We start from the raw sequence: 13,595 nt of genomic DNA, 5'->3' as shown, positions 1-13,595 counted from the left end.
TTTATTCGAACTCAACACATTTTAACCGTAAATATACACACAGTCATCATCAACAAGGTTCTCATGAGGCCAGACGGCGACTTTTCGATTACTCCTGCCCCGTTCTGTACAAATTAGTTTCATTGGTTCACTCCTTTACCATTACTTTGTTTCTCGTCTGTTTGGCTGTCTTTTCCTGCTCTATTACTCTGAATGGTTTTTGCGATTGAGAATGAGATGCGGATTTTACATCGAGACGAATTCGCAACCAATAGGAGATCAAGCCAACGGTTGCGCCAGGGGCGAATCATCGGCTCCAATCCGTGAACTCAGGCAGCATTCCCGCAATGATTGATGGAATGAATCAATCAATCATTCACCCCAGTCTAATAGGTATAAGCGACGAGCTCGATTGCTCGATCGAAAATACGCTCACGACTGAAGCGGAGTCACACAGCTGACATCGATACATGCTCATATTCTTTCGAAGAAGCTCTCGAAATTCAGTCTGCCGGCTAATATTAATGTAGCCTCTCCCGGGAGTGACCTCTTCCTTCCCCCGTCGTCGAACGAACTTTCCGTCACTACGACGCCATGTATCCCTGACGAAAGTCAGCCTGTTCACCCTCCAGCGAAATCAGATTACCCTTGAAGCTTCGCGTTGCAGTTAAAACATTCGCCCGATTCCGGCTGAGACCAGCAAGAACGAAAGCTGACGGGATGCTTGATGATGATTTTTCATCACAACCCCGCTGTATCACACATGTGCCCGCAGAAGAACTGCGCACGAGGGCATCAATAATCCTTGAGCCGGTATGTCTTTCCTAGGAGCCTAGCTGTTCGTTTCATTAGTGGAAATTCGAAATTATAAACAAAACTACGTCAATGACTGATCCGACGGCGGATTTTCTATCGAGGTCGCGTCGGGGACCGGTGTCGTCCTGGCGGTGTCCGAGTTCAACTAGAGGAATGGAGAGGAATCCGACGTGAGACTTTCTGGTGCCTTGAGGAATTTTATTCATTATCGAAGCGCGTGACGTGGACGAGAACTTACCTCGCTCGGTTCCATCTCGAAGAGGTAGTTTGGCGTATCGAGATAAACTTTGAGCTTTGTTGGCAGCGGAAGCTCCTCAATGAGGTCTCGTCGCTGACACAGGACCTTGAAGATAGTATACCGACAAAGATGCTGGAGAGACGTCATTCTCTTGAATCTAGAAACGGAGGAAAGAATATCAAGCCGCGCGAATACAAGGGAGAGGAAGTCCATCCGCTGCGCCTCTCTCGCCGTTCCGAATAATTCGATAAGGTGCTCAACACATTCATACACAGTTTCACGATTCGCCATCGACTTACCTCGATACAGGATGGAGCAGCTGAACCCGCATCGGGCCCAGCATCGGTCTCCGATTGAGGAAGAAGAGGTAACGACCAGATCGGGAGTGAGCAACCGCATTTTCGACGAAGTCGATGATCGTTTTCGAATGGAATTTGTTCCCGAAACCGAAGCTAAAATTTCCGCCGTGATGCTCTATGCGAACGTGCCGCACCTCGCCGGTCAGCTTGAAGCTCAATGAGAATATGTAGTGTTCATCACTCGAGTCACGGACCAGAAACGAGCCGTCCGACTCATTTTGGAGAAGTCTCTCGGCAACTACTCCGGATATCGGACCCCAGTACCTGCATGAAAATCGTCCGTTTTTTTTTCTGAATTCCGGAACGCCACTTTCTCTACAACTGCTGTGAATGAGTCATCGGACGGAAGAATCGTTCAAAAGCGGTCACGGAACGAGTCTTCCAATAAAATGACAACATGAGTCAGAGACTAGTCCGGAAAAAAATACAAACCATCCGCAGTCCTTGACTTTCTCTATGCTGGCCGCGTAATCGACTAGGGGCCGCGTATTTTCCGTCATCTCCTGCGGACCGTCTCTGGGCTCCGATCCATCTTGCGGGTCATCCAGTGTGACAGCCTTAGAAGGCGTTGGCCTGTTGCAAACTTTGTTCACTCGTTCACCGGTCAACACCATAGCAATGTCTGTGAAGAAATCGGAGTGGATTAGCGGACGTCGAATTTATCCGAGCCCAGTTATCAGCACGGCGCGCGATTCCTGGACGACGCGCCTCGAGGAGGCTCTTTCCGCAGCATCGAAACAACAATATCGGTTTTGTCCACTGGTACGAGCTCGAGGCATGTAAACGTCCATGTTCTGAGTCAAGACGGGCCCGTTTGAGCGACTTCCGATGCCCCACGAATCCGATCGAGAATCAATCGGGCAAAATCCATCTAGTGATGTCCACGCTCCTCTTCTCGAAGCTCCGGATGGTTTTCGACCAACCAACGGAGCCACGAAGGAAATCCTTGCGTGTCCAAGGGGTTCAATTCCCCGTGCAAGGGGGATCGAAGAGTCTGATTATCAGACAGGACATAATTCCCACTCATTCCGTCAATGCACAGAGGCGAAACTCAACGTTGAACGACCGAGATCTGTGGGGACATTGATTTCTGATCAAGATTCCTGTGACCCTCAGAGAGCCGAAACGACCTCATGCGCTCGTATTTCCCTTCCAAGTACCATCTACAACAATAGAGCACACCTCTCAACTTTGGCGGGCTCCGGAAACGGAGAATCAACGCTGTGATCTCGAGGTTGACGATAGCTATCGTGCTGGACTGATATTTCGGAGATGCTCGTCCCGCAGAGAAGGCCAAGCGTTTCAGGCGGAAGAACCCTGAGACACCGACTTGACCTGTAACCCGGGGCCTGCCTATGCGACCGAGATGGGCGAGCCCTGCTGCTCGAGAATAATCAAGAAGGTGTATTTCTAGCACCGGAGACCTAATTCCCCCTCTAGCATCGGGAGCTCTCTCGAGGGTATCATGGGACCTCCATAGAGAAACCGGTGCCTCCGAGTGCTCGAAAATTCGTCCCAAAAAGAAAAAGTCCACCTGAATACATAACACGGCTCTATCGCCGCAAGTCTCATCGGTGGCCTGCTGGTAGCAGAGCTGCAATTCTTTAAACTCACCGTCTCCGCCGTTCGGCCCCGAAATTCACTCGCTCTAAGAGGGACACGATGAACTCGAAAAATCCACCATGCTCACACGAGCTTGTTGTGATCAACGCACGATCTGACAGACATATTTCATCTTCTTCTTTTTTGTGTTGTTGCGGACTGGTGTTCGATCTAGGGAAATACAAGGCGCTCCTGTCTGGGGATATTGTTGACCTGGGCACCCAGTCGTCTGCTGTGGGCGCGCTTTTTCGAATCCGGTCGCTAAATCCATCGGATCAGGAGACCGATAGGATTCGAGTGAAACGAATTCTCGGACGTGTTGAACTCGGTCGATCTCTTCAATAGCGTCTCTGATATTTTCATATCAGCGAACGAAGGTCGGCGCTGCGTTCCATTTTGAAGTCGGCCATGTGCCCTCGCGTGACGCTCTTCGACCGATAGAGAACATACGAAGATATCCGGTCGGATTCCCTGTGGTCTCTCGGGACGGGCGGCGCCACTAACCAACCTACGAATCCTGAACTGGATCTATGTCGACAAGTTTTCTCTGGAGTCGTATTCGGAGCCCATGCCCATTCAGCGCGGCCTGGACCGTCGGGCATTGGCTTCTCACCGAATCCAGCATGTACAGGCCGGAAGGAGAAAGAAGACTCAGAGTCACGCGAGGAGAGACTAAAATAGATGACCTTGAAGAATTGAGTCGGAACCCTTCAACGCTGATGGAAATAAGTCTTTGAGATCGGGTTTCTCAGATTTTATTACAGACCGTGGGTCTCGGGCGATCAGAGAGACCCATTTGCACGTGAATCGGATGAAATTACATTTTGCACAAGGGCATCACAGATTGAATTATCCTGAGAAAAATATATAGTACCGCTTGTTTCAATCCTTCGACTCCGGCGCTGATCGAGTGATTCACCGAAGAATCTCCGGGGGTCCGGTTCTCTTCGACGGTCTCCGACCAATTGGATTCGTTGCTCGTCGAATGCTCAAAAACTTGAACTCAAAAACGCTTGAGTCCATGACGGAATGCACGGCTCAGGTCCTCTATCTGCTCCCTGAATGAGTGTCCACGGAGCTTCCCTCACTGCATTTGTCCGAAGATTCCACAACAACCATGGTCCTGAGATGGCGACGATGAACCTCATCACATGAAACTTGAAAACGACGTCATATTCTCGTTCAAGCTCGTAAGTTCCAGCTCCATCAAGGAATTCAGACTGTCGAGCTGGGTCCTATGATCTTTGTTGTCTTTGACGATGAGTTCCACGTTCGGTTTCCTAGTCAACGAATCCGTCATTCCGGTGATCGATTCGTTCTGGGATTCACTCAACATCAATTTTTTGATCACGTTCCACACAGCGACACGCCGCTCCTGTTGCATCAGCTGGAGCTTGGTCTGTTCTCGGGCCACTTCTGCGGCGAACGTCTGACATTGTGCTGCGGCCGCCTGGACTTCTCTGACATGACTCAGAGCCACGCAGAATTGAGCGCTCAATTCTTTCAGGAGTCGCGTGTATTCCGACTTGAAGTTCTGAACGTTCACCGTCATGTCTTCGTTTTGACGGGTGGGGTTGAACTTCTTCAAGGTGGCGAGAACCTCGTTGCGTAGGCTCTCGAGATTCGTGGGCGGTTTCGAGCAACTGTAAGGATTCTCCCTGAGTTTCGCCAGCTGCGAGTGCAAGGTATTGGCTCGAGCGACGATTTTCGTCATATTCGCTTTGATCGCAGCTACATTCTGCAGTAGGTCCGGTGTTCGAATTTCGCGGAGCTCCTCGAGCGCCGAGTGGGCGTACTTCGCCATTTGAATTCGATCGTAGTCCTGATTGTCTCTGAGGATTTTCGCGGATATTTTCACCTCTTTGTAGCTGGCGGACAGCACGCTCAGCTTGGCGTTGAATTCCGAATGCAGAGAATTCAGATAAAGAATGAGCGTTCGATACGCTGCGAGTGTCGCAATGCAGTTCGAGTACTCGCCGTCGATATGATGGTACATTTCCTGCCAGAGCCGTTTCCTCCTCGAATCGCTGCCCGGCGAAGCGAGTCTCTGGGCGACGTGTGCAGGTAAAGGTTTCGCGGACAGGATATACGAGCTATTGAAGCTGAAGATGTACGCCGTGACCAAGTTGCATTCAACGTGTGGAACAACTCGTTCCATGAGCTGAGCAAAGGAAATCGATTTCCCGTCGGCCGAGATCAACAGCTGGTTCGACGGGAGTATCATCGTCCCGGTGTGGAGCTCCTCAGGGGTCGAACTCTCGGTCAGAGTCACCATGCTCTGAGAGGTCGTGTTGAAAATCTGGACTACTTTCCTGTTGAGCATGGATACCATGGCTTCAAGAGAGGAGATTTTCGGGTCGGGATTCCGCTGTTTCGGATTGAAGGAGAGCACCGTCCTCAACCACATGGTCAGGTCTTCCTTGAAACGTTTCTGCAGCGGCCGATCTGGAAGATCTTTCATGTATTCGATGCCTTGCGGGGTACGCATGGCGTAAATAATTCCTGGGTTGTGCTCCATGAGCTTTGGGGCATGCTGTTGCATTTCTTGCCAGGACACTGCCGCGAAAGGACGGATTCCTGTCGTGATCTCGAACGCGACGATGCCCAACGACCAATAATCCACGAGATAATTATACTTCCGCGTAGATTGGAAAATCTCGGGAGCTATATAGGCCATCGTTCCAACGAGGGACTGCGTGACACTGTCGGGGTTCAAGACTTTAATGTATCCGAGATCGATGATTTTGTAGATATTCCTCTCGGTGCCCGTGAGCTGTATGACGATATTCTCTGGCTTGATGTCTCGGTGAACTATGTGCTCATTATGGAGATATTGCAGACCGCGGCACATATCGTACAGGACGTGGCGGACCTGTTGCTCAGGTAACCACCGATACTCCGGCCGCTCCATGAGAGCTCTCAAACTGCCCCCGTTGATGTACTCCATGCCGAGCGGGCTCAGCTGCGTATTTAGTTTCGCCAGGAGCTCATCGGGTAGAACCACAGCCTGCACGATGTTGGGATGCTTGAGCTTGTACATGGTTTCCACTTCCTTCTTCCAGTACTCAATATGCTTATCTTTCCGAGCGTCGGCATCCAGCGAGAGGAGACGGATGCATTCCTGAAAACGAAGAAAACTGTCTGCTCCGGAAGGCCACAGGTGAATGACGCTGACCGTGAAAACGGCAGAGGAAACTCATTCATCGTGTTCCCCGACAGAAAAAAGTTGTTTCGATAACTTAATGGGGTCTAGTCAGCAAAAAAAGATAACCCCGAGAAAGGCGGGACGAACCTTGACAGCGATCAGCTGCTGCGAGTGAACTTCTTTCCATACGGAAACTTCACCGAAAGAACCTTTGCCGAGAACTTTGATTTTCTGCCACTCGACCGGGCGTTTTTGCTGGCTGCTCGGATCGGCCATATCTCTCGTGCGCGAGTCCGGTGATGCGGAGTTTTTCCTCGAAGCTTCTCACATCCGGGTGTTCGCGTGGCGCTGCATGAGAAAACAGTGTGAGGAGCGCCTGACACCTTCAGATATTTAGCGGCACCTTCCCAGACCGATCCCCTGTGAATTCACGCTTCAGCCCAAGGGTCGGGAACAGCTGACCAAGCCAAGCCAAGCCAAGATCCGTAATCTCGGGCTGAATCAGATATTCGAAAAGCGTCAGAGGAGCAGATACGAGATTGACGCTGGGATACTTCCTTCAAGAAGTTAAAGTGCACCAGCTGAAACCGTTTCCACCGTGAGATCACACGAAGACGATTTTTTAGCGTCGGTCGGAGCCTCATGGATGTCGACCATCGGGAGAGAAAGGAAGCTCTCACGGGACGCACGGTCGCTGACGAGGCGTCGAGTCCTCTGATACATTGAACATCGATTGCTCACCTGTTCAATACGCAGAGTTCTGTCTCGTTCAGATCGCTCTCGGGGTAGTGGGGCGGAGTACGGATTTGACAACTTTCAATAGACAAGAAACTGGATCGATGAGTCAACCACGGACCCTGACCCGGAGTTCGCAGCTTCTGAGCTCCGACGAATGAAAAGTACAATGGTATAGTTAGTCAGACACTCGGAGCTGCTCAACAACACAACACTTCTTGGGCTCCCTACAACAAAGTTTCATGGGAGAGGCACGGCAGTTTCACTCTCCATGCGAGATATGACGCGGGCTTTTCGAATGGGTACCTGATTCTGCCGTCCGCTCCCGCGCTTCACCGAGAGCGAAATCGATGGGATAAGGCGCCAAAGCTCCTCTTCTCGCTCTCCGGTTCCCGGTGAAACGAAGGAGCATGGACCTCACCCGGAACAGCGTTTCCCGACTCAGATCGTGGCTGCATTGGTACTGGAGCGTTACGGCGGCTTGCTTTCGAGCCATAATTGAAGGAATGGAGAGCTCTGATGCATGTCAAGAGATATATTTGCATCTAGCGTATTTCAAGCTCTGGAGTCTGGAGGGAGGATCTGGGGAGAGTTCTGCGACTGATGGAGAAGGTGTATCTGAGTCCCTGACATCGATCCAGAGGTGCAACCAGCGACCTTTCCACTCAGACGTCGTACGAGAGGGCAATCGGATCTGGATTTGGCATCCCCGGTCATGCAGCACCTATTCCAAGTTCGTGACCTTGGTCTGCATGATCTCGGACAAGTTCTGACCGATATCATGCGTGTGAAGATTATCGACCCCATTTTCGGCGGTATTTGATCTTTATGCAATCGACGGAGGTATGCATACGCCTCGTCAGGCCAAGTTCAGGAAGGGGGATGATACCCTCAGGATGAAGGCTTTGATGGGAGTTTTGCGCTTCGAATTCGCCGGTCCGCTGTGAACACTTACGAGACAGAGAGGGAAGCATCGCAAGAGACGGAATCATTCTGAAGGAGTCTAGAGATTCGATCAAAATTCCAGAAATTCTATGAGCTCAAGAATGTTCTGAACCCGATTCGTCTTCCTGCAAAACATTCTTCGAGGACTACATTCGATCTTCGTCGAGTCGTCGCCACAAAAAAAGGTCAATCGTAAGACTAGTATGAACGTTAAATTTATTGCAACATCCTACTTCGAGAGGGCATCCTTACCGTATAAGCCATTGAATTTCTAAAATTTCTATGAATTTCTCCTAAGGATCTCATAAGGTCTGAAACTTTTTTGCTTTTCTTTCATGGGCAGCTCGAGCAGCCTCCTGCATTGGTTCTTCGTCTAAATCTTGATTCGCCATAGAGGGTAGCCGTACATCGACCCGCTTCTCAGTTACAGCTACGAATCGTATCATGGCGTCGAGCGGTGTCAGGCTCAGATCGGGGTTCCGATGAGGTGGATGGTGTTGGAGCATCGTTTGCAACCATTTGGTGAGGAGTCTGCCGAAGGACGGCGTGAATTTGCATCTGACCGGCAGCTCGTTGAAGTATTCGATGCCCATTAGCGTCCGTCTACCCCAGATCGTGTCCTGCTTCTTGCCGCAAGTCGGGATGTCCCGGAAGGGTCGGAAACCGGTGGCTACCTCGAAAACCGTCACTCCCAGCGACCAGTAATCAACCAGATAGTTATATTTGCGGACATGACTGCCAGATTCGAGGATTTCCGGAGCAGCATACGCAGCCGTTCCAATGAACGAACGCGTAATGCTCCGGGGGTCGAGAACCTTCATGTAGCCGAGGTCGGTGATTTTGTAGACGAAACGTTCGGCTTTCTGGATGACTATATTGTCAGGCTTAATGTCTCGATGAACAATATGCTTCCGGTGTAGATACCGCAGACCGGCACAGATGTCGCGAACGATTTCCCGCAGTTCGTCTTCGGGAACACCCTGCCGATAATGACGGCAGAACTCTCTCAGACTTCCGCCACTGCAGTATTCCATCGCCAAGGGCGGCAGCTTGCACGTGAGCTGTGATCGAATTTCATCAGGCAGAGCGTACCCCCGTACAACGTTGAGATGACGCAGCTTACTCATCACTGTCACTTCTTTCATCCAATAGTTGATCTGACGCCGAGAGAATCTCCTGCGTGTGGAAACCTAAGGGAGAGAAATAAACTGAGACTCCTGTCTCCCATCGCAAGGAGCTTTTATCATTGTCAGGGAGCTTCCATTACCTTTATGGCAAGTTTATCCTTTGTTTCGGAGTTCTCCCAGACCGATACATTGGCTGTCGCTCCTTCGCCGAGATTCGCGACCCATCTCCATCCGCGAGCCTCTTCGTCGATGATCGTTGTGTATTCGGAATCGGCTCCGGTGTCCGAGATTGAAGCCTCCTAGAATGGATCACAGCACTCAAAAAGAAGTTGGAATAAGCGGGAACTTCAGCCTTCTGAATCGGAGACTTGCCATTGCAGCTCGACACGGATTGCCGGAAACAGAACGAAACAGTTTGGAAACCCTCTGGATGAAGGGAAGAAATGTTTAAGCGCGAGCTGGAACGTTCGAGCTGTTGTTTGTTTCGGATTCGCTTTCTGAGATTGGCATGTTTGCGGTGAACGTGCATTCGATCCGTTCTTGGAGGCCGCCGACGAGTCGGAGCTTCCTGGATCTCGGGAACCTTGGCATTGGGCGTTTGGATGCTGCCGAGGATTCAAAATTAACGGGAGGAAATTCATAGTTCGAGTGGAGCCTTGTTTTTATCGGTTCTCCAGACATACTTGTCGATATATGGGTCGAATCATTTCGAGAAGTCCCTGTCTCGAGGACCTGCGGGAATTTCCTCGCGGACTGGAGCTTCGATCCAAAATTTCTTCGCAGGCCGAATCTCTCACGTCGTATGTTCCCCGCGAGGTATGGAACGAATGAAGTGTTAGACATACCACGCTTTACGCTGCCAAGGTTTTCTGCGGAGGCTCTCCGAGCGACATCGAATCGCGCGTACGCTGATTGTCGGATGAGCCCCGGCCGGCAAATCAAGGCGGAGCTTCTCGTTGGAAAAATTCTCTTCGCCGATCCTACCCTCAATCAGCCTCATTCAGTTTTTACACAGATGAATTCCCCGTTAGAGCCCCGGGCCCGAGCGGAACTATAATTGGGAGAGGGGGTGGCGGGCCGCAGATATTGATGTAGATTCGGACCCATGGGCCACGGTTCGAGCTAGACAAAACCGCTCTCGAGACCTGATCTGACCCCGTAGGTTTACTCGCAAAGCCGTAATCGGGGAAGGACGAAGCGGTCGATATGAAGCTAAGCTGAACCCCAATTAAACCTACTTTTCGTTATGGAAGTCGGTCCGGACCCCTATCCGGAGGCACCTTTCCCGAGGACGACTTTCGAACGCGAGCCGCCCCAGGCCGATTCGATATCCTTCCAGAATTTCACCGGGAAATTCCTGGCGCTCTCAGCATGCATCTACACGAAGGAAGAGTAGCTCTCCGATTCCACGATCGACAATTTTATTAGGAATATTACAGTGAATACAAGAATGTACAAAGACGTGGAAGAATGACTGCTCACTTCAGATACTTGACCCCCTGCTCTTTGAGCATCTTCGCGGAGCTTTTGCCGTCTTTGAAAAGTTGATCGCATTCTACAATGTCACACTTCTTGATCTCCTTCCGACCGTGGATCTTAGCGACTAGAGCTGCAGGACTCATGAGTTGCACCGCGTACCTCAACGTGGCCCTAACTCCGATCTCGCTAAGTTCCTGGTAGCTCTCATCCTCGAGCTCGAGCTGCTCAGTCGTTCCTCGAAGTTTCAGAATCTGCATCACTTCCTCTTGGTTGTAGGGCGTCAACCTGACGACGAGCAGCCGATCGAGAAGATCGAGAGGAACACCGTGCGGAGCAAGCTGTCCCGTACCCCTCACGTGGCACCGGCCCCTGTTCGTGGCCATCACGACCACCGGAGCGATCATCGACTCCATGGCGCGGTGAAGGAATGTGAAACACTCAATATCGAGCATGTGAACTTCGTCGATGAAAAGAACACCCGATACCAGTTCGGCGATACCTTGGTCGATGTACTTATTGACGCTCTTGTTGATCTCTTTCCGCAATTTGTCGGTGATTTCGGTTTTGCGCGGTTTCATCAGCTGGCCCATCATGGAGAGAATGTCCTGACCGCCCTGTGGTCGAGCGTTCGCAACGTCCAGATCGTGGAGCGTGACGTCCTGAATGACCTCCTTCTTCTTGTGAACATCGCCCTTTGGCAAGGGAACATATTCCTCAGCTTCGAGGTCGAACTCTGTCGCGAAAACATCGCTTCTCCCTTGTCGTTTCACAGAACCAGAATTTGCCTCGATATAGATGACATCACCGACCTCCACTTTTTCTTTCTGAAGTGCTTCGTAGATGGCTGGATCCAGCTTCAATTGTTTCGTTCCCTTCGCAGTTCTCAGACCGACGAGAACATGGGAGATCGTCTTCCCGTAGCCTCCGATGGGATTCTCTGTCTCCACCGGGGTGATTTCGGTGACTTCACCTTCGTAGACTTCCTTGGTCTCCTTAATACGGAGGCCCAACGATCGACGGAAGTTCTCCATCAGGACTTCTGTTTTCTTCACTTCGTTCGAGTACACCTCCGAGGCCACCATGGGACAGAAAGGGACCTTGTTTCCCAGCTCCTGTGAGATTGCCAAGGCTAAAGCTGTCTTGCCAGTTCCGGGAGGTCCCGCGAGCAGAACTGCTCTCCCAGCCATTTTCCGTGAGCGTATCATGTCGACGATTACACCACATGCTTCGCGCGCCGTTTTCTGACCCACCAGACCGGCGGCTTGAGGTATGGCAACTCCCTGCTCGTCGAGACCCAAGCCCTTGACGTGGGAGTGCGCCGCCACTCGCTGGATCTTAGCAGAGTTGCACTTAATTTCGTCGACCTTCATTCTGCTCATTCGCACTCTTGGTTAGAACTCGGCACGAAAAACGTTTCACCGGCCAGCAGCGTGCTCGCTCCGGGAGTAAACAACGCGATTCTAACCTTCGGAGCGCCAGTTCACTAAGCGACGGAAGTCGGAGTATGCGGATGCTCACGATTGGATTCAAATCCGAATGGCCGCCAGAACCATCGAGCTCGGTCGACAGACGAAAGAAAAAAGTGAGTCCTCGGCTTGTTCTTCCGCGACCGATGGGTGCGTTGAAGGGAGGGAGTTACGAGATGAGCCTTCCCTCCGAAGCATCACAATTTCCGAATGATATGGAAAGATCTGTGTGGAAGCTTTGGACTGAAAACGGAAAATGCGCCGCGTAATGGCGCGAAGAAATCATGGCGCGACATCTGATAGCGAGCATCGCCTAAAATTGAGACATTGAAGTTTTGGATATCTCCGACTCGGCGTCTCGGCGACTGCGTGACGCGAATTTGGCAAAATAATCCGGATTCAGGATATCCGTCGGTGGCGGGAGTCGGCTCGATTTTTTTCATCAAGCACAATCCCAAGGCGTAGGAATCGGAGCGTCCCCAGCTATTATTCCGAGATCGTCGCTGAGGAGAGACGTAGGTAGCGAATGCTTTCAGCGGATCCAGGCCGGGAGCTGCTGCTTCTCATCGAGATGGAATGCTGATCGAATAAGTTCAGTCTTGCCCAAGCCTCGGAATCAGTCAGTAGTAGTAGGCTGTACACCTCATGGGTGACGACTGTGTCCCTAATCCGAACCTGTCTCGAGGAGGGGAGAAGAAGCATGCCAACCCAGGCTCGACAAAATTCGGGCGATTTTTGAATGGCTCGGAGCGATTTCCAACCCGGCTCCTGCCAGTCTCCTGCCCTTCGCTCTGCTCAAGAAAGTTTCGCCTCAGAGCGCCATTCGCAATCGTGGTAGATCACGCAGGGTGTTACTAAGGAGACGACAATGTACTCGAGAAACGTGGAACAGGCGATGTAGTACGTGCTGATGAACGACTTCGACTACGCGGTAACAAATCGGACAATCCTACTCGAAACGTTCAGGGACGCTTTCCGGATGGGTAGTCAGCAATACGCGATGATGATGAGGCAAATGAAAATATGAAGAGGGCTCATCTGTCGATCCAATATAAATACGATAGTCTTTGTGGCTAAAAGGACCCATTCATTCGAGTCTTGATCATCATTTCAGGTACACCTTCTCTACATGCTCTACATACTGACTGAAAATAGAAGTAGGACGACCCGTCATAGTCATATTCATTTCTTTCGAATGGTGCTTCGGCCAATGTTTGCGAGAACATGCGAGTGCCTTTTCAATGGAATCTGTTTTAAGTTGCCTATATCCTTTCCGTCCCTTCCTGTCGGCACACAAAACACAGCTATAGTCGTATGTCTTAGGAGACCCACGCAATCTATCTCTATACAGAACCGAACCCCTTGAAATGGAGGGCGCAAGTATCAAATATTTCGAGATCGATTCAGAGCGGATTCAACGTCGATCATGATCTGATTACCGGACGTTGAAAACCCCAGTTCTAATTTCGTTTCGTCCGAGCTCCTATACTTTTGTGAGAAATCAGACGAGAACGTGGTCTGACCCGAGACCGAGATCGACGCGCCATCACGTAGAATTCTCCGACATGACTCGAGTCGACTCACGAATTGAGTGAATGCTCCGTGGAGCGCAGACCGTGTTGTCAGTTTCATTCTGAAAATCTGTCCATCCGCATCGGAACAAAAGTCTTAATCAAGTGAATGTGGTACGAAGCCCCATATCGG

General features: G+C 50.9%; 3 protein-coding genes across 3 annotated transcripts; all 3 read right to left on the bottom strand.

Annotated features, from left to right (window-relative positions):
- Window positions 1–805: 805 nt before the first annotated feature.
- On the bottom strand, window positions 806–3,162 carry LOC100905848 (suppressor of cytokine signaling 7). The gene is made up of 5 exons (XM_003738067.1): window positions 3,007–3,162; window positions 1,825–2,014; window positions 1,333–1,656; window positions 1,034–1,190; window positions 806–940 (listed from the first exon to the last, which is right to left on the bottom strand). Exons 2-5 carry the CDS (start codon window positions 2,004–2,006, stop codon window positions 857–859), a joined length of 747 nt encoding a protein of 248 aa, XP_003738115.1. The 5' UTR covers window positions 2,007–2,014; window positions 3,007–3,162; the 3' UTR covers window positions 806–856.
- Window positions 3,163–3,884: 722 nt separating this feature from the next.
- LOC100907777 (inhibitor of nuclear factor kappa-B kinase subunit alpha) lies at window positions 3,885–8,883 on the bottom strand. Its single transcript, XM_029112943.1, has 3 exons — window positions 8,127–8,883; window positions 6,271–6,417; window positions 3,885–6,087 (listed from the first exon to the last, which is right to left on the bottom strand). Exons 1-3 carry the CDS (start codon window positions 8,851–8,853, stop codon window positions 4,142–4,144), a joined length of 2,820 nt encoding a protein of 939 aa, XP_028968776.1. The 5' UTR covers window positions 8,854–8,883; the 3' UTR covers window positions 3,885–4,141.
- Window positions 8,884–10,358: 1,475 nt separating this feature from the next.
- pont (RuvB-like helicase pontin) lies at window positions 10,359–11,801 on the bottom strand. The gene has a single exon (XM_003738066.3). The coding sequence runs from the start codon at window positions 11,793–11,795 to the stop codon at window positions 10,425–10,427; it is 1,371 nt and encodes a 456-aa protein (XP_003738114.2). The 5' UTR covers window positions 11,796–11,801; the 3' UTR covers window positions 10,359–10,424.
- Window positions 11,802–13,595: the final 1,794 nt, after the last annotated feature.

Source organism: Galendromus occidentalis, unplaced genomic scaffold (genome assembly GCF_000255335.2).
Source record: "Galendromus occidentalis unplaced genomic scaffold, Mocc_1.1 scf7180000075774, whole genome shotgun sequence".
Lineage (NCBI taxonomy): Eukaryota > Metazoa > Arthropoda > Arachnida > Mesostigmata > Phytoseiidae > Galendromus > Galendromus occidentalis.
Note: the sequence above shows the minus strand (reverse complement) of the source record. Positions and strands in the feature narration are given on the sequence as shown.

Bases quoted from the DNA above. Each gene is read 5' to 3' on its own strand.
- LOC100907777 (XM_029112943.1), bottom strand. From the start codon at position 8,853: ATGGAATACTGCAGTGGCGGAAGTCTGAGAGAGTTCTGCCGTCATTAT. The intron at 6,418-8,126 runs TATGAGATCCTT...CGCGCACGAGAG, and splicing joins AGCAAAAAAGTTTCAGACCT to ATATGGCCGATCCGAGCAGC. The intron at 6,088-6,270 runs TCGGGGTTATCT...TCTCGCTGGATG, and splicing joins CAAGGTTCGTCCCGCCTTTC to CCGACGCTCGGAAAGATAAG.
- pont (XM_003738066.3), bottom strand. From the start codon at position 11,795: ATGAAGGTCGACGAAATTAAGTGCAACTCTGCTAAGATCCAGCGAGTG.
- LOC100905848 (XM_003738067.1), bottom strand. From the start codon at position 2,006: ATGGTGTTGACCGGTGAACGAGTGAACAAAGTTTGCAACAGGCCAACG. The intron at 1,657-1,824 runs GTTTGTATTTTT...ATTTTCATGCAG, and splicing joins AAAGTCAAGGACTGCGGATG to GTACTGGGGTCCGATATCCG. The intron at 1,191-1,332 runs GTAAGTCGATGG...CTCCGTTTCTAG, and splicing joins CTGCTCCATCCTGTATCGAG to ATTCAAGAGAATGACGTCTC.